This window comes from Biomphalaria glabrata, chromosome 3, assembly GCF_947242115.1.
Source record: "Biomphalaria glabrata chromosome 3, xgBioGlab47.1, whole genome shotgun sequence".
Taxonomy (NCBI): Eukaryota; Metazoa; Mollusca; class Gastropoda; family Planorbidae; genus Biomphalaria; species Biomphalaria glabrata.
The window spans coordinates 27,392,312-27,416,908 of NC_074713.1; the positions used below are offsets into that span (position 1 = coordinate 27,392,312).

General features: G+C 37.5%; 2 protein-coding genes across 4 annotated transcripts in view; both read right to left on the reverse strand.

The window, feature by feature from the left end:
* The window catches only part of LOC106071297 (galectin-6-like), a 37,236-nt gene extending 27,814 nt beyond the window's left edge, over positions 1-9,422 (reverse strand). Inside the window, exon 1 of one of the 3 annotated variants that reach the window (XM_056024296.1) lies at positions 9,229-9,422. The gene's annotated coding sequence lies outside the window, so the exon portion shown is untranslated. Of the gene's footprint in view, positions 1-1,395; positions 1,542-9,228 lie in introns of those variants that run through there. The other 2 variants (XM_056024298.1, XM_056024297.1) reach the window with 2 other exon arrangements.
* A 2,114-nt stretch (positions 9,423-11,536) lies between these two features.
* Positions 11,537-24,050, reverse strand: LOC106050847 (galectin-7-like). Its single transcript, XM_056024316.1, has 6 exons — positions 23,864-24,050; positions 22,724-22,764; positions 19,691-19,779; positions 18,681-18,882; positions 13,236-13,349; positions 11,537-12,965 (listed from the first exon to the last, which is right to left on the reverse strand). Exons 1-6 carry the CDS (start codon positions 23,874-23,876, stop codon positions 12,957-12,959), a joined length of 468 nt encoding a protein of 155 aa, XP_055880291.1. The 5' UTR covers positions 23,877-24,050; the 3' UTR covers positions 11,537-12,956.
* Between the last annotated feature and the right edge of the window lie 547 nt (positions 24,051-24,597).

Consider the following 24,597-nt stretch of genomic DNA (forward strand, 5'->3'; position numbering starts at 1 on the left):
ACCAGACAACTGCACGTATAGAAGTAGAGGGTTACCAGACAACTGCTCGCACAGAAGTAGATGGTTACCAGACAACTGCACGTATAGAAGTAGATGGTTACCAGACAACTGCACGTATAGAAGTAGAGGGTTACCAGACAACTGCACGTATAGAAGTAGGGGGTTACCAGACAACTGCTCGCACAAAAGTAGAGGGTTACCAGACAACTGCTCGCACAGAAGTAGAGGGTTACCAGACAACTGCTCGCACAGAAGTAGGGAGTTACCAGACAACTGCTCGCACAGAAGTAGGGGGTTACCAGACAACTGCTCGCACAGAAGTAGAGGGTTACCAGACAACTGCTCGCACAGAAGTAGGGGGTTACCAGACAACTGCTCGCACAGAAGTAGATGGTTACCAGACAACTGCACGTATAGAAATAGAGGGTTACCACACAATAAAGATTCTGTCTTTTGTCCACTGAGAGTTGATCAGCGAAAACGTTCTTAAATTGTTAAAATTTGCAACAAAAAAAAATTATAATAACAAATCACGAAAAGCTCCGAGTCAAAAGTTGCAGTTAAACATATGTTCATGAAGACTATTGTAGAAAAAACAACAAAACAAACTTGCCATCTTTCTACTTTGAGTGCTTCAACTAGATGATGGGAAAGATTGAAGTCCATTGATTGATATAAAGGAATCACAGTAAATAACAGAGAGAAAGCCGGACATTTTAACATAACAACGTCTGTCGAACGAAGGACACCACCCCCAATTTGAAGATATGTATTAGCTTTACCGGATGTCTGATAACCCAATAGTTGTAGAGCCAACTTGATAATGTGCCTGGGACCTCAAACATTGCAATTTATTACAATTCCTCTATTCAGGTCGCACATTCATGGATCTAGATTCCTGGCTAAACAGGGTTCTCAAAAACGGCTCTAACGATTTTCCAAGAAATTCATTAGTTGCTATATATCGCTAAGAAAAGAATTACTAGCTCGTTGGCCACACTGGGAAAGCTCTAGTTTGACTGATTTTTCAAAGAAAAAAAAAGTAATTTTAAATTTCAATAAAGGACAAAAAAATCTTTACATTGAACAAATTATACGTCTAAAGGTATTTCCGCATCTAGGTCCTATTCATGGAAGAGTTTAATAAATATATGTTCAGTAATATTTTGAGCACCATCATCTAAGTCTTGCTAATTCTTTTAATATTGTTGTAACTCTCTAAGGCAGGCACTAAACGAAAGACAGGTTGACAAGAGTAAACGATGTATTTATATATGATAAATGCAAATGAAGCATCGACAAATGGTACGGGTAATAGTAACTAGTTAGACTTGGACTTCTGCTATAAAGTCACATGGAGTAATATGTCTAAGTTCTAAGAGTCCTACTTTATACCAGAACACAGAACAGACCACCGACACACTTCCCAGTGTCGCTCCAGGTCTCCCAAACAGTTTCCTAGTATCACACAGGACAGCACTCAGCACAAGACTGTTCAGACTCCAATGACTTCTAGCCGGCTTCCCAACAGTCCTTCTTGTTTACGTTCACTAGTGCGCTGGTGCGCACCTCAAGCACTGGTGCAAGGTTTGGTTACAACAATATTATAAAGTCTAGTAAAATTTATACATTCGCTTAACCAGTTCTCGGGGGAGGGGATTGGGGAGGGATACAAAAAATATTCGTTTTTTATGTCTAACATTGATTAGTTACTAAGAGCAAAATATAATCGCTCTATAAGATGTATAAAGGGGGACAAAACTAGACAAATCGGACGGAAAGGCAGCTAACAGCACAGTGCTGTGGAGCACTCTAGAGCAGGACAAGACACACAGAAAGTCTCTGGTCATCCACTGCATCCAAACTCGTCCCCAGATGTTTTAACCAAATCTTGCTTCTGGAAAAGGATGGGCTGTAGGGCGAGAGAGTGAGGTCGACGTGTTGCGCGAATCCTCCTTACTTAAACCAAAATTCCAGCGCAAGTCATAGTCATCCCCCTTCCCAAAATACGCAAAGCCCTAAGCCACCTGGATGACAAAAGTGGTCATCATCGAACCACGATGGACGAATATATAGATATTTTGTCACATCCAGGGCAAACATAACCATTGTCCGCAGGTGGGCGATTTAGATTTTCTTTCACCGTCTGCGTTTGTCCTCGGCATAAGATTTTCTTTTGGTCTCAAATGTGTATCCCGCGACCTTCGTGAGTGACCTCCAGTTGTCTCATTCCGACGCCGCATGGTCTTTGAAGCGTTTCCGTGGGGCGCCTCTGTTACGTCGACCACCTTTTAGCTCACTAAAAAAGACTGCCTTTGGCATACGTTCGTCTCCCATACGGGACCATAAGAAGTCCCTCTATACTGTCCATACCGGCGTTCGCAAGGACATCGCTGTTTGTAGTGTGGTCCTGCCACCGTATGTCCATGATGGATGAAGCATCTTTGGTGAAAGCGCTCAAGAAGTCTTAGTTGTTTTCTGTATAGTGTCCATGTCTCAGAGCGAAATAGAAGGATTGAGAGAACCACCGCCTACTAGACATTGATTTTTGTAGGCAGGCGCAGCGATTTGTTACGCCAAACTCTCGCCTGAAGGCGTCCAAAAGCGCTACTGGCCCTGGCCAGACGGTTATCAACTTCCCTTGAAAGTGAGGCGTCATTTGACACTATACTACCTAGATATGTGAATATATATATTGTTGTTGGCCTCCTTCAGTCGTAGAACCACTATGGTTCATCTCGCACACTTTTTCATATGGCTGTGGAGCCCTATTTTGGAGAGACACTCCCGTCCACAAATAGCGCAGGTTAAGGTGGCTTTCGCTTAGGTGGTAGAGGAGCTGGCCATTTTTGGCATTGTACGATTTTCTTCCAGAGCTGAGGTCATGTTCTTTCGTTGTCCATAGCTTTCTTGGTCACTGTCTTTCTCCATCTGGTGCGGTCTAGAGCTGTCTTCCCAATGGTCAGTATTGATGTTCACTGATTTGAGGTCCCGTTTTATTACATCTATGTAACGGAGGTGGGTGCGACCAGTCGCGAGTTGTCCGTAGAGGATAACTTTCGGGATGCAATAGTCTCTCATCCGGCGAACATGTCCAAGCCATTGCAAGCGGCGTTGTCTGAGGGCTTTAAAGATGCTGGGAATACCTGTTCGTGCAAGGATCTCAGTATTGCACACTTTTTCTTTCCATTTGATTTTCAAGACCCTTCGGAGACATCGCAAATGGAATGACTTCAGTTTTCTCTCTTGCTTTGCGTAGGTGATCCATGATTTACTGCCATACAGTAGTGTACTCATAACGCATGCCTTGTAGACTTCCATTTTGGTCACTGTAGTGAGCTTCTGGTTTCCCAAACTCTTGACCTGAGTCTAGCGAAGGTCGAGACAGCCTTCCCTATGCGTTTTTTAATCTTCTCTTCTAGAGACAGGTCATCTTGAATTGTGGACCCCAGATAGCAGAATTCATTTACGGCATCCAGCTTGTTATCGTCAATGAGGATGGAGGGTGGTGCTGTAGCAGGTGGTCCCATAACATTTGTTTTCTTCGTGCTAATAGTTAAGCCATATTCTTTACAGGCCTGAGAGAAGCGGGACATTAGTGACTGAAGTTCCTCTTGTGAGTGTGCCACTACCGCTGCATCAATAACATATCTCTTACGAGGGTGGTTCTGATTTTAGTTTTGGCCCTCAATCTGGCATTATTTAGGAGTTTGTCATCAAATCTGGAATGGAGATAGATGCCTTCGGTGGATTTGTCAAGCGCGTTGTGGATTAGCAGTGAAAATAGTATTTCAAATAGGGTTGGGGCCAGGACACATCCACTGTTTATACTGAAACTTTCGGACCAGGCATCGTAAACTGCACTGTACCCATCATATTTTGGTGGAAAAAGACGATTACATTTAGTAACTTGAAGTTGGCGGATGGAGAAAATCATGTCAATCGTGGATCTCCCTGAGCGAAAGCCGCATAGTGATTCTGGATAGACCCGATCAGCGAGTTTTTGTAGCCTGGAAAGTATCACTCGAGCAAAGACTTTGCCTACAATACTTAGGAGGGAGATTCCCCTGTAATTGTTGCAGTCGCTTCTGTCACCTTTGTTCTTATACAGTGTAACGATTTTAGCATCCCGCAGGTCTTGTGGCACAGCACCTTCTTGTCAACATTTGCAAAGCAGTTCGTGTAGAGGTTGGATTAGTGTAGTTTTGCATTGTTTTAGAAGATCTGGGGGGATACTATCGCATCCGGGTGCTTTGCGGGCAGCCATGGTGTCTATGGCTTTGTTGAGCTCTGACAGGGAGGGTATTTCGTCTAGCTCGTTCATAGTGGGTAATTGTATGATTGTAATTGTATAGTATTCAAAAAGGCTCTCGGACCCTCCCAAAACGAGTCAGCACCTCTTAAATCTTAAATGGGTTGAACATTACTCTGAGCACTACGACACAACAAGCTCAGTCTCTGACTCAGCCCTTAAGGCCATCATACAATTACCCACAATGAACGAGCTAGACGAAATACAAACGTCTTTTTGATTCCTTCGTACATCCCTCTTATGTTGCCCACTTGGGCTGCGAGCTGAATATTCTTATTGAGCTCTACCCAGTATTCATTGCCACAGATCCTTGCTGTCCTCTGTACAGTGGCTCTAGCTTCTTACAGATTTAACAAGTTGCGTTGGGTAGGTTTTGCCTTGTAAGTAGCGAGTGCATCTCCCTTTGCCCTGATGACAGGTGCTAAAATAGCTGATTTAGAGTCAAACCAATCATTTCGTTTTGTAATTTTTCTTCCAAAGATTTCCAGGGAAGTCTTTTGTATGGTGGACTTGAGGTGTTCCCATTTTTCTGTTGCTGTATTTCCAGAGACATTTTTATATTTGCGTTCGAAAGATTTATTAATATTTTTCTTGTTTATATTACCGATGCTAATCTTTCTCTCTCTCTCTCTATCACCCTCTGTCTTTCTCACTCTCATCGTTCTTACTCTCTCTCTCTCTCTCTCTCTCTTTTTCCCTACTCTCACTTTTTCAGTACTCTCTCTCTCTCTCTCTCTTTCGCGCACTTTATCTCTCTCTCTTTCACTCTCTTTTACTCCCCTCGCTCACTCATTGTTTTTTACTTTCCCTTTCTTTACACCTTCAATGTTATAAATCCTCATTACGTGTGGGAGTGCATGAACAACATGGGCATAGCCAGGATTTTTTTTCGGGGAGGGTTTTGGGGGGGGGGGGATTCCCGTCCTCCCCTCCCCCCCCCCCCGCGAAAAAAAAATATATATGTGTGTGTGTGTACATAATTAATCTTTATTACATTCTGACCCTTTCGGAAGACGTTTATTGTTTATTGTAGACTCCCCGCCCTTGCTAGCAAGGGGGTCTGGAGGAGTTCGCAGCGCTCCCCCAGCGCGGGGCGAAGCCCCGCCGCCGAGCACTATTTCTGGTATTGAAAGCCAACAAAATGCATATTCTGAGGTATCTACAGTGCATTATCTTGCTATTAAAAAGTTTTATTTCAAAAACCTAATGTGCTATTCTTACTGACTTAGACCCTCTCGCGCCGTTCGGCGCATTTTCCGGCAAGTTTTTTTCCGCAACTCTTATTTTGCGTAATTCATTTTGTCGGAAAACATGTCCCGCAAAACCTCATGCGACGCTCTGTCACAACCTTACTAAGGATTCGACTCCCAGTTCGGCATATGATTTCTTTGATTTAGACCCGATCTCTATGACTGACTCTTAAAATCTGTCTTAGCCATCTTTGTTGAGACACATTTAATGATTTTCAATTTCGGCAGAAGACTATTCACACTTAATTAATGGAGCCCAAGCCACTGGTAGAAATTTGTAACCTTTCTTGACTACGCTCATGCATGTATTTTGCTTTAGATTTTATATCGACAAGGAAAGTTTTTTCGTCAAATCATCTGTTGAGGGGTTTTAAACTAAGAAATCTCTGGAGTTTTTTTTTGTTTTGTTTTTAATTCAAAACCCCATTTAGCTACGATCATAGAATTTGGTGACTGTAGTTTGCTTTAAAATAATATTGAAGAGAGAGGTTTTCAACTCTAAACGCTCTGTAGGGGAATTTTAAACTCAAAACCATCTGGAGGGGTTTTAAACTTTAAAGAAAAAGCCATCTGGAGGAGGGGGATTTAAACTCAAAACCCCCTTTGGCTACGCTCATAGATTTTATAGTGTGTAATTTGCTTTTTTTTTTATATTGAAGAGGTACTTTTTAGCTTCAAACCCCAACTGGAAGGGGGAGGGGGGTTAAACTCAAAACCCCTTTGGCTACGCTCATAGAATTTTGAGTGTGTAATTTGCTTTTTTTATATTGAAGATGGGGTTATCGTAAATTTTGGATGGGGTTTTAAAATCAAAATCTTCCTAAACTGTGCTGTTGGAATTTGGAGATTGTTGTTTGCATTTTTTTTGTTTTGTTTTATAGAAGAGGGGGATTTAACTGCAAAAACCTCTGGTAGGGGGGTTTAAAATTCAAAACCCCCTGTAGGGGGTTTTAAACTCAAAGCCCCCTGGTAGAGGGATTTGTATTTCAAAACCCCCTGATAGGGGTTTTTAAAATCTCAAAACCCCCCGGTAGGGGGATTTAAACTCAAAACCCCCTGGTAGAGGGTTTTTAACTCAAAACTGCCTCGGCTGTGCTGTGGTAAGTGATGATTTAGTATTAAAATCTCACCTAAAATAAACAAAATGAAAGCAAAAATCAGTCACTTAATTCCGTCCCCCCCCCAGGGGGGGGGGATTTCATTTCGGGGGGGGGTTTGAACCCCAAGAACCCCCCCCTGGCTACGCCCATGATGAACAATCTTTTATTATAAGACCAAGAAACTTCGCTGTGATTTGTAATTTTGTACAGAATCTGAATACTGATGTTGCAATTTTTCGAAAGACATAAAAAAAACAAAAATAAAATTAGAAAAAAAAAATAGCTCTTCATGTCTGTTTTATCTAGTTAATTGTCAATGTTGTTGTGGGCTTTGTACATGGTACATGGCTACAGCTTCCTCGTTGACCCGCGTTGTTTCCTTTCATCAGCAACGACACATCGCGCCAACGTGGCAGAAGACAACTCTATTTGAACCCCAGCTTTGTGTTCAAAGTGAAGTATGCCGACAGACCAGTCTACATCCTTAGAGTTTCTTTTTTTTTTTTTACTCTGTTCCCACACAGACATCTCACAGTAGCGTCACCCTATGTCATATGTCGCTAAAGTTGTTAAAAGCAGCGAAATAGAAATGATAACATTTCAGGTCATATCAGGTTAATAGCATATGTTATTCTTCTAGCCAGCTTTTGGTTGCTGGGCTGTGAGCTCTTTTGCAGACTGTGCCAAGGAAAAATAGTTTGCTGTTTTCTTCAGTGTTGATTATGTTGGGCTGAAATGGTAGTAGGATCTGTACTAAGGGGCATTCAAAGAGGATGTGGTTAACGGTTTCATGAGGGTGGGTGCAGTGTCTTCAAAACGGGGAGTTGTGCGGAAGTTATTTCGTTCAGATGGTAATTTAACAGAGGTGTGTGTCCTGTCCTTAGTTGGAAGATTGTAGATCGTTCTTTGCGGGGGAGGAGGTTAATACTGTCTAGTTTGTTTGTCATGGTCATGGTTTATAGCTCTGCTGTGTCTTCTGATGCCCATTGGTTGAGCCACTCCTCTATGTGATTGTTGACTAACATTAACCTTAGGGCGAGATAGTTAACAGATCTATCTGGTTGGTTGTTCCTTAGATGATACTGCCTTTGATAGTTTATCTGCCTTTTCATTTCCAATGATGCCGATGTGTCCAGGGATTCACTGTAATGTGATGTTGATGTTTAATTTTAACATCATCTGATGTATTATCACAATTAGTGTTGTCAACTCTCTTAGACTGTTTGAGGTGCTGCTGTTAAGTGCTTGCAGAGTGGATTTGGAAGTCTGAAAAGACAATAATATCTGATGGGGTGATTTTACTCCTTCATATAATTTGTTTTTGACTGTCTGCAATGTTATGGTAATTGCCTCAATTTCGGCTTGGAAGTTTCAGCAGTAATCGCCACAGGGTGCACTTATTTCACAGTGTTTATTTTGGAAGGCACTAAGACCAGCATTGATGGTGGCTTTGAAGGCTGATCCATCGGTATATATATATATGGATAGCTTTCAAATGTTTCAAGCGTGTCTACATTGAGCTCTAGTGGTTTTTATTCTTTTGTTAGGGTTTTATTTAAAACTGTGTTTTAATGGTTGGATGTTTGCAGTGTGCGGAGTTATGTTTGAAAATCTGGTAATTTTTTCTCTGTTGTTGGGTCGATGGTGTTTTAGGGCTAGTTCGTCAGTAAGTTGGATCAGAGTCCTTTGCTTTTTTTGCTTGTTTTTCCTATTTCTCTGTGTTAGTAATTTATTTGGATGATCGTCCTCCAACCTTCTGCATCTCTCAATAGCTTCTAATGCTGCTATGTTGCGCCTTAACTTAAGAGGTTCAATATTGGAGTCTATTTCACAGGCTGCTGTGGGAGTAGTTCTCATACCTCCACTAATTAGGCGCACAGCCAATATATAAAGAAGAAAATTCAACATAGCTAGGTGTAAAATTAGACCAGAGACTCTCTCTAAAACACTTTACGGCAGATTTAAAAGAAAAGGCACCACAAAGACTTAACATAGTAAAACACCTAGCAGGAACATCCTGGGGAGCTGAACAGAAAACATTAAGACAGTTGTACACTGGCTACGTCAGTTCTGTCATGGATAAATTCAAATGATAACATATCATTCTAATAGCATAATAGCCTACAAGTAAACTATGTTACTATATCGTAGATTTTAAAACGCCAAGTGGCATGTGATGTAACCAAGGATGTTATGTAATATTGCATTACATCCTTCATTGTTACAGTCTGTATCTGTTGTTAGCATATAGATCTAGAACAGGGGCTCTCAACCTGTGGGTCGCGACCCCCTTGGGGGGGGGGGGTCGATTGACGATTTGCCAGGGGTCGCCTAAGACCATCGAAAATGTGGATTGTTATTGTCTACTCTTCTATTGCTGTATGTGTGTGGGGGGGGGGGGAGGGGGGGAGTCGCGGCAGAGTGGGGGATTGTAAAAAGGGGTCGCCGAGCTTAAAAGGTTGAGAACCGCTGAATCTAGATTCTAGATCTACACACAGATATTTAAAAAAAAATATGCTCAGCCTCAGTGCCGAGCCTATTATAGAATAACAGTTCATCTACTTACCGTAATAATCCAAAGCAGCGAGTCAGTGACAATAAAAACGAAAAAGCCAACCAATTAAATTCCTATACTAACAATTCTTTTACTAATATGTTCTTACTTGATAAAAGGAGGATAGAATCAATTAAAACATAAACACTTTGGTTACATTTGTATCATTATGGGGGAAAAAATCCATTTATTTATAAACGAGATTGTCAGCAGATCTGGAAAAAAACTTAGAATCTAGGTATTTCAAACAAGAAAACTCAGATCTGATCAATTCCTTTCGATCCCTGCTTTTTATTAAATCCTCGAAAGAGCCAGGTTGTTGTTGTCTTTTTTTCAGACATCAGTAGACAGTCGAAACAGGAGAGACATTGTTTAAAAAAAATATTTTAAAAATATATCACCATCAACTTGAAGTTTTAACAAATTTATGACAAAGGCTACTCAAAATACTCTATCTGGTACCACTGGTCATCAAAATGTACGAATACCCACAGACCTAGTGGAAAAAATCTATTGATCAAAGCACTGATAATTACCACATAAATTATAACTGTCTCGTTTTGGTTGCTGGCCCTGTCCCAGATTTTTTGTTTTTCTCCGGTCACCATGGAATTCTACGCCCCTAAAAAAAAAAGAAGAACGGATTGTTTAACTTGTAGCCAGATTAGTACACACTCACTACTTTGTTTTAAAAAAGAAAAATCACATAAAAATTGCCGCAGACATATTACAGTGACGGCTTATCGTCACTTATTTTCTGACTCTGAACATGCGTTTCATTTTTTCATTAATTCTTTCTGAATTTTAAAAAAAATCGACCTATTATCTTTTCTTATCTTCAAGTATTTTGTTTCAGCAGCCTATTAAAATAAGCCATGATCATGATGCAAATTAGCTTGATAATAGGTTTTGTGTAAAAGGTTTATCTTTAAAATCACGTAGGCCTATGCGAACTTACAAATAGCGTTGCTTAATTTTAATGCTAGAGGCACTAGAGCTTTACTTTCTTCTATTATTAGTAACTTTCAGCTGTGCGGCTTAGTCTTAGAAAACGAATCTATTTTTAGCAGATCCACTACGGGAAAACCCCTAGGGTTTCTGTACTGTCTCTACACATCAGAATGTCAGTCTGATAAAGGTGAAACCATGGCATTAGTTTCGTTCCATTGTGTACCTTTGGTTTCATGAAAGCGAGCCCTTTGATTTTGAAATTGAGTATTCATACAGTCATACAGTCATACATAGTGTAATAACTTAAGGGACGCAACTCAACGAGATATAGGTGTTTATTTATATGGAGACATGACAAAAACATAGGACATCTGCGTTGAGCACAGCATCTTCATATCGGCTCTAGACTTGGGCGGAAATCGTTCTCTCCTCTAATGTCAACATCCTCCCTAGTCTAGTCTCAAATAGTGCGCACCTTCTGCCCTATCTTGGATGGTGGTGTGCATGGCGGGGTTATAACAATATGCATATATACATAAACCATTTTCAAACAATAATATAAAAAATAACCAATTAGTTTAATACTGATCATTGATTACCCACTCTGGTATCAAACAAGGGAAAATCGTAGTTGACAGATGTGGTGGTATAAGTTGAATTAGTTCCATTGAGGAGGCTTGAGCCCTGAGTGAAAATTTTTTTTTTTTATGCATATAAAAAGCGATTACGGTAACATTCATCGGCGTAGCCAGAAGTGAGGGAGATTGAAGTTCAAATCCCCCCAAAATGAAATGAGATTACCCCCCCCCCTTTCCATAAAACAAATAATAATGCAAACGACAATCACCTGATCCTATGAGCGTAGCCAAGAGGAGTTTTGAGTTTAAAAAACAACAACTCCAGAGGGCTTTAAGTTAAACCCCCCTCAAGAGGGTTTTGAGTTTAAAGCACCCTTCCAGCGGTATTTGAAGCTAAAAGCCATCTTTTCAAAATAAAATTAAAGCAAAGTACAGTCACAAAATTCTATGAGGGTATCCAAGGGGTTTTGAGTTTAACCCGCCCCTGAGCGCTTTTAGTGTCAATAAAACATGGAAAATAGGACGAGGCTATAGAAACAATAGATAACTATACAATCTTCCATGTTCATAAACTCACCACTAGCAGAGTGGTTACCGTGTTGGCTTGAGAAGCCTGAAAAGACTTTGAGTGCTTTTGTATTGTTAGTCTCGATCTATTACAAATGTAATCACATGACTGGTCCAAACTCTAAACTTAATATACTGTTACGATCTTCTCAATCAGGCCTTCTCCAAACACTACTTAACAACACAACACAGCACATCTAACTCAAGAACATGACAACAAGAGCTTCAAGTAACAAAGTGGCGATTTAATTACAAATAAAATACAATTCAACACAATTTGCTACATCAAATTCAAATGCTTTCTTGAACTTAACAGAACTGCCTAACTAAACATTACAAGTCTCTCTAGCTCGTACAGCTACATTTTCGAGGACTCAAAGGTACCACAGTCCTTATGCCTTGCTGTTCTGAACTCAACTGTCTCTTGTTACACACTGTCTCTCGACCGTGAAGACTCTTGATCACATGATCACATGACCACAACACAGGTCATACTTGCGTGAACTAGCAGTACTGTCCCTTGTCTATCGACAGCCGTTGACCCGTGTGATTGGCCTGAGTCGCACACACATTAACCCTTTCAGTCCGCCACTAGAGTTACAACAATACGCTTTTATTAGAAAGTATTTTAAATAGTTTTTCTTATTTTACAACTATATTGTCAATTGCTTATCGTGCCTTTGAATTGAAAGATTTTGTTGTGTGTGTGAGTATCATTGCTTGTTGTGTGTATGTGTGTGTGAGAGTATATCATTGCTTGTTGTCCTGTAACTTGAGTTTCAAAGAAGTTGATTTTGTAACATCTCATAGATTGACGTGGAAGAATGACTTTACAATGACCATCCATAGTACTCCCGTCTTTCCTTGTGTCTAGCTATTCATCTTATCAAATGTTGCCAGTCTGTAGTAACAATGCGCTCATGTAGTTATGCTGTCTTCTTTCTACTGACCAGATCTTAGTCAAATATTAGATTACATTTGTATATGGTGTAACTTTATTATATATTCGACGATATCGTAAGAATGCCGAGAATAGGACACCATAGTGTTTTTTCTAGTTTCAACCTAAATACATAAAACCAATTCACGTTTCATTCTTGGTGGAGTGAAAAAACACAAAGAAGAAGAAGAAAAAATATTTTTTTAAGCTGTGATAAAGTTTATTAAAAAATTTATCCATTTTAATCAGTTTTGATATAAAAAGAATGTAGTGATTATCAAACACTACATTTTTGTGTCACTAAAGTAAAATTTTATAAAAAAAACTTACAGCAAACAGTGAACATAAAAAGGAGATAAATTGACTAATTTCTAACTAAACAATAACATTCTAAACGAACAATGTAGATTTTAAACTACACTAAAATTAGGTCACCATTGCTGCATAAGGATATAATTATTACTACAAATACATCGTGGAATGTAATTGGATCTCTATAGAGAATCTACTACATTCTCGAGGTTGTATTAGTCACAAGTATAAAAGCATTTATTGAACTAATTAAATGGTTTGAATTATACTGTTAAGATTTATACATTAGCCATTATAAAATACTAGGAATTATTTCAAGCAATAATTCCTTTCCATGCCAGGCTTCCAGAACTCTGTTCCAATGGTGGAAATTATTTCTCGCATTATGCTCTTTATTTTTTCTGAAGACAAAAGTTAATGTACATTAATGATACGTGTATAAATATAATGAACTGATGCATATATTTGCATTAAAATACCCAGTCTATTGGCTAAGTAATCGCTAGTTTTATGAAAATGTTGCAAACTTGTTTTTGTCCCATTTATAGAAACGCCCAAACTTTGTATCTGAAGTATTGATCAGCTAGTGCTGATATAACGAATTATAAACTAAACAAATTAATTTGAGAGCGAATGTCCCAATATGATTGTTGCATTATTGAAAGACTTACCGCTTTAAGCTTAATGAGACTGACTGAAATATCCCCAATCAGGTAAAGATGAGTGACCTTATCCAAAGGTAAGCGGTGGTTGAAATGTATGGCTGGACCTTTGCTGACCTCCACCTGTAAGAGTTTGATTTATAAGAACAAGTCAAAGACAGAGGTGGAGTAAGTTTGTCTGTAAAAAAAATATTTGTTCGTAAAATATTTGACATGTTTCGGGCGTTCCTTCCGACTTAAAGATAATGCAATTCCTAGACAAAACCTCCCGCAGGACGACGGGGGATGGCAGCGGTAACGGTATGAACTCGGGACCATCTAGTCGACCAAACGAAGGTCTAACGGACATGCCGCACGACCAGGCAGCCACCCTATTAGTAATACATGTAGCTAAAGTGGAAAGCGCTCAGATTTAAAAACCAGTAGAGGAAGTCAATGAGCATAAGGTGGGCCTCGACTTTGGAACACACTCAGCCTAAATGTTTTCGTTAGATCAAATCTATGTCGAAGATCTCAAATGTATGCCACATCCAGTGCTGGATTGACTAAGTGGATATTTGTGGGTCTGTCCAGCAAACAGAAATCTAGTAGTAGCTGGTTCTAGGTGGTCGAAAGAATGGTTCTTCAAGTAAAAGCTGCTCATCATCTATTATAATGTCATTGACTGAAGGTCTATCGCTGTTCTGAGCGCTTCAATATCTTAAAAATACTAATTTCTTATCTGTGCCTATATCATACTAGGGACTTTATGCTATAAATCTGTCCTCATATAGAAGTATCGAATAAGCTTAGGGATGAGAGTTACCAGAAAAATATTATAGTAAAACAAGGTTCGACCTAGACACTTAATCAGTCCCGTCCCACTTCTGTTTGTCAAAGTAACTATGGTAACTATAAAGTCAATGAAACAAGTAGAGTTAGTCAATGAAACAAGTAGAGGAGGTCAATGAAACAAGTAGAATAAGTCAATGAAACAAGTAGAGTTAGTCAATGAAACAGGTAGAGTTAGTCAATGAAAGAAGTAGATATAGTCAATGAAAAAAGTAGAGTTAGTCAATGAAACAAGTAGAGTTAGTCAATGAAACAAGTAGAGTAATTCAATGAAACAAGTAGAGTTATTCAATGAAACAAGTAGAGTTAGTCAATGAAACAAGTAGAGTTAGTCAATGAAACAAGTAGAGTTAGTCAATGAAACAAGTAGAGTAGGTCAATGAAACAAGTAGAATAAGTCAATGAAACAAGTAGAGTAATTCAATGAAACAAGTAGAGTTATTCAATGAAACAAGTAGAGTTAGTCAATGAAACAAGTAGAGTTAGTCAATGAAACAAGTAGAGTAGGTCAATGAAACAAGTAGAATAAGTCAATGAAACAAGTAGAGTAATTCAATGAAACAAGTAGAGTTATTCAATGAAACAAGTAGAGTTAGTCAATGAAACCAGTAGAGTAAGTCAATGAAACAAGTAGAGTAATTCAATGAAACAAGTAGAGTTATTCAATGAAACAAGTAGAGTTAGTCAATGAAACAAGTAGAGTAATTCAATGAAACAAGTAGAGTAAGTCAATGAAACAAGTAGAGTAATTCAATGAAACAAGTAGAGTTATTCAATGAAACAAGTAGAGTTAGTCAATGAAACAAGTAGAGTAATTCAATGAAACAAGTAGAGTAATTCAATGAAACAAGTAGAGTAAGTCAATGAAACAAGTAGAGTAAGTCAATGAAACAAGTAGAGTAAGTCAATGAAACAAGTAGAGTAAGTCAATGAAACAAGTAGAGTAATTCAATGAAACAAGTAGAGTTATTCAATGAAACAAGTAGAGTTAGTCAATGAAACAAGTAGAGTAATTCAATGAAACAAGTAGAGTTAGTCAATGAAATAAGTAGAGTAAGTCAATGAAACAAGTAGAGTAATTCAATGAAACAAGTAGAGTAAGTCAATGAAACAAGTAGAGTAAGTCATTGAAACAAGTAGAGTCAGTCATGAAACAAGTAGAGTAAGTCAATGAAACAAGTAGAGTTAGTCAATGAAACAAGTAGAGTTAGTCAATGACACAAATAGAGTAGGTCAATGAAACAAGTAGAGTAAGTCAATGAAACCAGTAGAGTAGGTCAATGAAACAAGTAGAGTTAGTCAATGAAACCAGTAGAGTAAGTCAATGAAACCAGTAGAGTAGGTCAATGAAACAAGTAGAGTTAGTCAATGAAACCAGTAGAGTAAGTCAATGAAACAAGTAGAGTTAGTCAATGAAACCAGTAGAGTAAGTCAATGAAACCAGTAGAGTAGGTCAATGAAACAAGTAGAGTTAGTCAATGAAACAAGTAGAGTTAGTCAATGAAACCAGTAGAGTAAGTCAATGAAACAAGTAGAGTTAGTCAATGAAACCAGTAGAGTCAGTCAATGAAACTAGTAGAGTAGGTCAATGAAACAAGTAGAGTTAGTCAATGAAACCAGTAGAGTAAGTCAATGAAACAAGTAGAGTAAGTCAATGAAACAAGTAGAGTAAGTCAATGAAACAAGTAGAGTTAGTCAATGAAACAAGTAAAGTAAGTCAATGAAACCAGTAGAGTAAGTCAATGAAACAAGTAGAGTTAGTCAATGAAACCAGTAGAGTCAGTCAATGAAACCAGTAGAGTAGGTCAATGAAACAAGTAGAGTTAGTCAATGAAACCAGTAGAGTAAGTCAATGAAACAAGTAGAGTTAGTCAATGAAACAAGTAGAGTTAGTCAATGAAACAAGTAGAGTAAGTCAATGAAACAAGTAGAGTTAGTCAATGAAACAAGTAAAGTAAGTCAATGAAACAAGTAGAGTAAGTCAATGAAACAAGTAGAGTAAGTCAATGAAACAAGTAGAGTTAGTCAATGAAACAAGTAAAGTAAGTCAATGAAACAAGTAGAGTTAGTCAATGAAACAAGTAGAGTCAGTCAATGAAACAAGTAGAGTAGGTCAATGAAACAAGTAGAGTAGGTCAATGAAACAAGTAGAGTAAGTCAATGAAACCAGTAGAGTAAGTCAATGAAACAAGTAGAGTAAGTCAATGAAACAAGTAGAGTAGGTCAATGAAACCAGTAGAGTTAGTCAATGAAACAAGTAGAGTAAGTCAATGAAACCAGTAGAGTAAGTCAATGAAACAAGTAGAGTAAGTCAATGAAACAAGTAGAGTAGGTCAATGAAACCAGTAGAGTTAGTCAATGAAACAAGTAGAGTCAGTCAATGAAACAAGTAGAGTAAGTCAATGAAACAAGTAGAGTTAGTCAATGAAACCAGTAGAGTTAGTCAATGAAACAAGTAGAGTTAGTCAATGACACAAATAGAGTAGGTCAATGAAACAAGTAGAGTAAGTCAATGAAACCAGTAGAGTAGGTCAATGCAACAAGTAGAGTTAGTCAATGAAACCAGTAGAGTAAGTCAATGAAACAAGTAGAGTTAGTCAATGAAACCAGTAGAGTCAGTCAATGAAACCAGTAGAGTAGGTCAATGAAACAAGTAGAGTTAGTCAATGAAACCAGTAGAGTAAGTCAATGAAACAAGTAGAGTTAGTCAATGAAACAAGTAGAGTAAGTCAATGAAACAAGTAGAGTTAGTCAATGAAACAAGTAAAGTAAGTCAATGAAACCAGTAGAGTAAGTCAATGAAACAAGTAGAGTTAGTCAATGAAACCAGTAGAGTCAGTCAATGAAACCAGTAGAGTAAGTCAATGAAACAAGTAGAGTTAGTCAATGAAACAAGTAGAGTAAGTCAATGAAACCAGTAGAGTAGGTCAATGCAGCAAGTAGAGTTAGTCAATGAAACCAGTAGAGTAAGTCAATGAAACAAGTAGAGTTAGTCAATGAAACCAGTAGAGTCAGTCAATGAAACCAGTAGAGTAGGTCAATGAAACAAGTAGAGTTAGTCAATGAAACCAGTAGAGTAAGTCAATGAAACAAGTAGAGTTAGTCAATGAAACAAGTAGAGTAAGTCAATGAAACAAGTAGAGTTAGTCAATGAAACAAGTAAAGTAAGTCAATGAAACCAGTAGAGTAAGTCAATGAAACAAGTAGAGTTAGTCAATGAAACCAGTAGAGTCAGTCAATGAAACCAGTAGAGTAAGTCAATGAAACAAGTAGAGTTAGTCAATGAAACAAGTAGAGTCAGTCAATGAAACAAGTAGAGTAAGTCAATGAAACAAGTAGAGTTAGTCAATGAAACCAGTAGAGTAAGTCAATGAAACAAGTAGCGTAAGTCAATGAAACCAGTAGAGTAAGTCAATGAAACAAGTAGAGTTAGTCAATGAAACAAGTAAAGTAAGTCAATGAAACAAGTAGAGTAAGTCAATAAAACAAGTAGAGTAAGTCAATGAAACAAGTAGAGTTAGTCAATGAAACAAGTAAAGTAAGTCAATGAAACAAGTAGAGTCAGTCAATGAAACAAGTAAAGTAAGTCAATGAAACAAGTAGAGTTAGTCAATGAAACAAGTAGAGTTAGTCAATGAAACAAGTAGAGTAAGTCAATGAAACAAGTAGAGTTAGTCAATGAAACAAGTAAAGTAAGTCAATGAAACCAGTAGAGTAAGTCAATGAAACAAGTAGAGTTAGTCAATGAAACCAGTAGAGTCAGTCAATGAAACAAGTAGAGTAAGTCAATGAAACAAGTAGAGTTAGTCAATGAAACAAGTAGAGTCAGTCAATGAAACAAGTAGAGTAAGTCAATGAAACAAGTAGAGTTAGTCAATGAAACCAGTAGAGTAAGTCAATGAAACAAGTAGCGTAAGTCAATGAAACCAGTAGAGTAAGTCAATGAAACAAGTAGAGTTAGTCAATGAAACAAGTAAAGTAAGTCAATGAAACAAGTAGAGTAAGTCAATAAAACAAGTAGAGTAAGTCAATGAAACAAGTAGAGTTAGTCAATGAAACAAGTAAAGTAAGTCAATGAAACAAGTAGAGTCAGTCAATGAAACAAGTAAAGTAAGTCAATGAAACAAGTAGAGTTAGTCAATGAAACAAGTAGAGTCAGTCAATGAAACAAGTAGAGTAAGTCAATGAAACAAGTAGAGTTAGTCAATGAAACCAGTAGAGTAAGTCAATGAAACAAGTAGCGTAAGTCAATGAAACCAGTAGAGTAAGTCAATGAAACAAGTAGAGTTAGTCAATGAAACAAGTAAAGTAAGTCAATGAAACAAGTAGAGTTAGTCAATGAAACCAGTAGAGTAAGTCAATGAAACAAGTAGAGTAAGTCAATGAAACAAGTAAAGTAAGTCAATGAAACAAGTAAAGTAAGTCAATGAAACAAGTAAAGTAAGTCAATGAAACAAGTAGAGTAAGTCAATGAAACAAGTAGAGTTAGTCATTGAAACAAGTAGAGTCAGTCAATGAAACAAGTAAAGTAAGTCAATGAAACAAGTAAAGTAAGTCAATGAAACAAGTAGAGTTAGTCAATGAAACAAGTAAAGTAAGTCAATGAAATACTTGTTCCCGTACCTCATAGCCATTGCTTGTCAGTTTGATTTTCAGTTTAAAAGGTTTGTCGTGTCCGAATGGTACATCATTGCTGATTTGTTCAGCTCCCCAACCTCCATTGTGTTTAGTGTTGCTGACAACTCTGTTCATTTCTAGTCTAGGGTTGTAGTGGAATGCTATGTCATGGTCCATATTGTGGCCAGCACAAAAATTGACTGAAAACCTGCAAAAGTCAAGAATATTGAAGGGTAATCCTTTTATACTTTGCAATCTATAGGGTAGATGATGTAAAGATAATCTGCTTCTGCGTTAAAAAGGGTGTTACGTGGCCAACACAAGGACTGTTTTACTTTTCTCCAACTAACATAAGTTTGAACATGTTATTTCTCCCACACCCATTCTCGGATCATGTTGAAACTTTGCACAATTATTCATTGGCATTAGCAAGATATGAATCAATAAAAAAAATTAATCAATTAGTCAATTAATTAATGGTAATTAATTATTTTGTTTGATACCAACAAGGGAAATTAGTCCTTCAGTATTCACAGATATAAATAAATATGTAGGGTTTTGTCCCCTTAGATAAGTTTGCATGTTATTTCCCCAATACTCTTTCTCAGATCAAGTTAAACATTTAAAAATGATTATTTATTGTACCTAACTAAACTTGAAGCAATAAAAAATAAATCAATTAGTCCATTAGTTAATGGTAATTAATTGTTTTTGTATTATATTGACAAAAGGTAAAACTTCTACATTATTGAGATACATTGTTGTTAAGTGTGGAGTGCTTTCCCTTTTGACTTTTTTATTTTGTTGTTTTAAATTGAACCCAGGAACACGTTGACCTAAAGACACACTAAGATAGTTTCTAGAGAGCTTTAAGTATAGATAGTGTAGACAGTTGGAACAATAGATAGATAGATATACCTTTTTATATATACACTATATTTTAAAAAATAAGCAGACACAAACTTCTATAACTTTAGAGGTAATGAAAGTAAGGATAAATACAATAAACTAGTCACCCTTTAGCATTGGGCAAAGTTTTGCCCTCAATTAGAATCTTTGTCCCTGCATGAAGAGTAGGCAATGAAATACTGCAAGGAACTGGTGTCTGTGAGAAGAGAAAGTGGTCATCATCAAAGTACAAACAAAAAATATGAGACATTAATAGCTCTAAAAATAAATTCAAAAATACAGTTTTAATGTGGGTTATTTTATTGGAAGGTCAAGTGTATGTTAAGGCTCTTCCACTATGCAGCATACAACCAATGAACTAAACAGGAGATAACTCCCAAACCCATTCAGTAACACCGGCGAAACAATCAATAGAGGTAGTCGACGCTAGTGTTGAAACAACAAACACTTTTAATACTCAAGAAGGGAACCGTCGAATGTCATCTACTTCTAGCCGTCTATATAAATCTTCTTATTCCTACTGTGATAGGAAAAGAGTCTTCATTATAGGGTCTCCTAAAGTGTTCCTACTTTTTCAAGTTCTATCACGTCATCGTCACTAAGTAAAAACTTTCCCCCTATTCCCGAAACAAATAACTAATTCCTAATCGTGTCATAACATGTAACAAGATTGAAAACAAATGCACAAAAGTCACGACCAATGGTCGCTCTATTTCTGGACTTACAAGAACATTACAGAAGACTGAAATTGTATTGGACACTCTTGCACATGGGGACAAAGCCATAAATAGCAAGCTCCGTGGTGTATGGGTAGGCACAGCCGATCACTGGCTTGAAGGTTTCGGACGATAATAATGTTATAAAAAAAAACTTGTATAATACACATTGTTGTTTATTTCGCTACAGTAAACTATAAACTATAAACTATAAACTATGTACTATAAACTATGTACTATAAACTATAAACTATGTACTATACATTCCCTCCTACCCCACCGCCGCCCCCAGGAAATAAAACTTTTAATAATTTTGCGAACTTTGATCGTTTGGCATGTGCTGGGGACATGTCTCTGTGGTCGTGGGTTCGAACCCTGCCTTCCGCAATCGTCCGCCATCCTGTGGGAGGTTTGGGATAGGATGTAGTCATTTTCAATTTTGAGGGATCATCAAAAACAGATAAAACATAAAGTATGAAAAGTCCAATTCCTACATGAGAGCATCTCATTGTCATGCTTACCCAAACCCCTAAAATATAGGCGAGGTGTGAGAAACGTAGAGGGTAACATTCATATCAGTTTTTTTTTTATGTCTTCTTTTAAAAAATAAAATAAAATGAACATAAATGGCTAAAACATTTTGCGCCAAAACGTCCCACGCCAATGCGACAGTAGCGCCAAAATGGCTACGACAAAATGTGATGCTTCGGCGAGCACAATAAGGAAGTATTTACAAGTAAAGAATTCGAATAAACTATTTATACAAGTTTGTGTACTTTCCATGACTATAGAATCAAAGTGCTAAGCTCTTTACGCTTGCAACACAAAATAGTTTAATTTTTTTTTTTGGGAAGGGGGGGGGGGGGCAATGAACAGAGATCTTCCAAAATAGAATCTTTCTGAATGTTTTCTTTTCGTCTTTTCTCAAAATCTCTCTCTCTCTCTCTTCTTTGTATTGTCTTGTGTCTTTCTTTAGGTTCCTTTATATCGCCATCACATTTCTTCATATCGTTTTCTCTTTCTTTTCTCTTCTACTAAATTGTATTGATTAAAGAATGTTAAAGGGTTCTTCAACAAGGAACACGTAACTGTCATTCACTTTGATTGTTACAAGACTCAGTACGGAAATTAAACAAGAAAAAAAAAATACTGTAAGGAAAATTAGCTCATTCTAAGTGTATCAATTAGTTTGGACCAGTCATATAATGAAATTTGTAATAGATCTAGACTCTAGACTAACAATAAAAAGCATTTATACAAATTAAAAAAAAAGGGGGTTAGGGTTAGGCCTCATTTCGAACTCATGGCTGAAGCCTCCTCAGGCCAACACAGTAACCACTCTGCTAGTGGAGAGCCCATGAACATGGCAGATTATATAGTTATCTATTGTTTCTATAGTATCATTCTATTTTTCATTTTGTGTTCACTAAGACTCAAGTGACCATCTATAAAGGGGAATAATTCCGCTTATACCACCATTCAGTCAAATACCAATTCTTTCCCTTGATTGAGATATCAAACAAAATAATTAATTACCAATAATCAATGAAATAATTGGTTTATTTTCTTTATTGATTCTCGTGTTTTTCAGGAATTTCAGCTTTATCCGAGATTGGGTGTTTGGAGAAATAACGTGTTCAAACTTTTGATCTGACAGACAGACAGACAGACAGAGCGAGTTGATATAAGCTTTGTCAAAACACAAACCGAAATGAATCTTGTTAACACGCTTGATTAAAAAGATGTAACTAGCACGAAGTGAAAGAATGCACACACAATTTTTTTTTTAGAATAAAAAGTTCTAGATCTACATAATAATAGATTCGTTTCTCTTTCCCCTTGGTATGAAGACAAAATGTAGGCCTACACAGCGATGGTGTCAATGAAAAGACTAAACACATCTTACAAACAAGTTTTTTTTTTTCAACAGCCGAGATTATTTTCACTGCACTTGGTAGGAAATACAACTGAAGGGGTGATGGCGCACAGGACTGGACTTTGCCCGTAGCATGCAGGTGACAAAATTAAAAATCCGCTAAAGGTCCTGATGAGCATGCCGACGAAGTCAGCGTTTTTGTTTACCAAGAAACTTTAGATCTTTGCACCGGTGGTTCTCTACTTTCTCTAGGACGCGCCGACCTTTTACAGAAATAACCAAACGAGTGGTCTGCGAACACAGGCTGAGAACCACTAGGAATAATCACACGCACAGATGCCCGCGCACATTGTGTTGTGGAGACTCGGCTACTAGTGTTTACTTTAGCTAGTCTTCAAATTCTATCATTATGTATGTCACATTGTATGTGGTGATATAGTGCAAGTCTGTAAGAGGTTCTATACAATGGCTGATATGCTATAGTGTAAGTCTGTAAGAGGTTCAGTATAATGGCTGATATGATATACGAACACAAAATTTATACTTACCCCATGGTGCTCATAATGACCTTCACCTTTCTTTTCTAAAGCTGCGAAGGTCATGAAAAAAAATCTTTATTATATTTTTGTTATTACATATAATGAAGTTCAGTTTAAAACCTAATGAACGTAGCTGAGGCAGTAAAGCCTCTCTATATCTGGAGCGAACTTAGTTGAGTATGCATAGCCTCTTTATTTTTGGAACTAAATTATCTGAGGATGTAAGGCCTCTCTATTTTAGGAGTAAATTTGGCTGATGATATAAAGCCTCTCTATTTCTGGAGCCGACTTAGATGAGGATGAAGGCCTCTCTTTTTCTAGAGCCAACTTAGCTGAAGATTAAACTCTATATTTTAGGAGCCAAAGTAGCTGAGGCTATGAAGCGCCCTAGACTCTCAGTTTGAGGACTAGCTTGACCATTAGCCACCACGCCCTAGTTTATGTATCACTCTAACAATCAATACACAAAAAAAATCAATATTTAAGTTGAAAGTGTAGAACTACGTATATCTTTTTTTTATATAAATTACAGACATTTATTTTCTTAAAAAAGATAATTAAGCCTAACATGTACCCATGTGCTAATCTAGTCTTACGTGTTAATTAGTGACTTAAACTTTGCCAAGTCATTGGTTTCCCTGGCTGATTCAGGCAACCCTTTCCAGGCTCTAATGGCATTAATTAAGGAATAGATGAAAGGCTTTTCTTTCCCACTTTCCATTCAAGTTGAAATTTTGAGGCAATGGTTCATAGTCAATGACAATAAATGAATCAATAAAAAAAATTAACCAATTAGTTAATCAATTAGTACAAATCAATTAATCTTGTTTAATATGGTAGAAAGGGAGCTAATCCCTGCCATTTTCACATAAACGGCAGAAGTTTTGTTTTTAAAAAATAACATAATCACCCAGGTTTCATTAAAAGAGCTTTACTATCATTTTATCTTTCACAATGGAAGTAGCCAAAGGACTAGCCTAGATAAGCCTACATGTACATTGTAAATACATATACACAACAATAGCAACGGCCATAATGAAGCCAAGTATTGATTGACTCTGTACGCTACTGACAAAACAATGTACTGTTAAACTGCTGATAAAGCTGAGACCTACATAACATAGAAACGAATGGCAAGTCATTACTTACACACTGAGGCCATTGCTTTGTAGAGCTACGTCTGTACTAAGATACGTCAAAACAGCAGAAAGAAACGCAACACTCTGGAACGTAAAACTGAAAAGAGTTTATATCCTGGTCGTCTCGTTGACACTTTTTTGTGTAGGTACAGTCTGGGTTTTATTTCTTGTTTTTTGATCGATCCAGTGTGACTAATAGAATGTGGTGGGAGGGAAAGATAAGAGCTAGAAGTAGGAGGGGGGAATTTTTATATACGGAATCTTCTTAAATTGTAAATCACTGGGCTGTACCCGTCTCATCATCCACCTTTATTTCCCCCCTCCACCTTTTCAAATTTAGTTTTGTACACCCACATAAATATATATTTTATCTAGCAGCTTGTCAAGCGCAGTTTCAAGCAAACCAAACATTCTAGGAGTTAGGGTTGAGCTTAAACTTTGGGCCCATTTTAGACATTTTAGTAACAGGTTTTATTTTCTAGATCTAGACTAGTAGATTTAGCCGTGTTTTAAAAGAGAGAGAGAGAGAGAGAGAGAGAGAGACAGCAACTGAACCAGCCGGTTCTATTTATCAGTCCTGGCTTAGTAACACACAAGAGAGTAAGAGAGAGCCAGTATCGATTAGGCTACCTACCTGTTAGAACTGGTAAAGCCCGAGGTCCTAAGTTGTTAAGTGATCGAACCTTGAAGCCTAAAGGAAAGTCTCCTATGAACAGAACGTTTTCCCAACAGATAGTTTTGATT

Excerpts from the sequence above, each read along its gene's own strand:
- LOC106050847 (XM_056024316.1), bottom strand. Across the intron at positions 19,780-22,723 it reads GTCATTATGAGCACCATGGG|ACACCAGTTCCTTGCAGTAT; the intron begins GTAAGTATAAAT and ends CTCTTCTCACAG. Across the intron at positions 13,350-18,680 it reads TGACAAGCAATGGCTATGAG|GTGGAGGTCAGCAAAGGTCC; the intron begins GTACGGGAACAA and ends AAACTCTTACAG.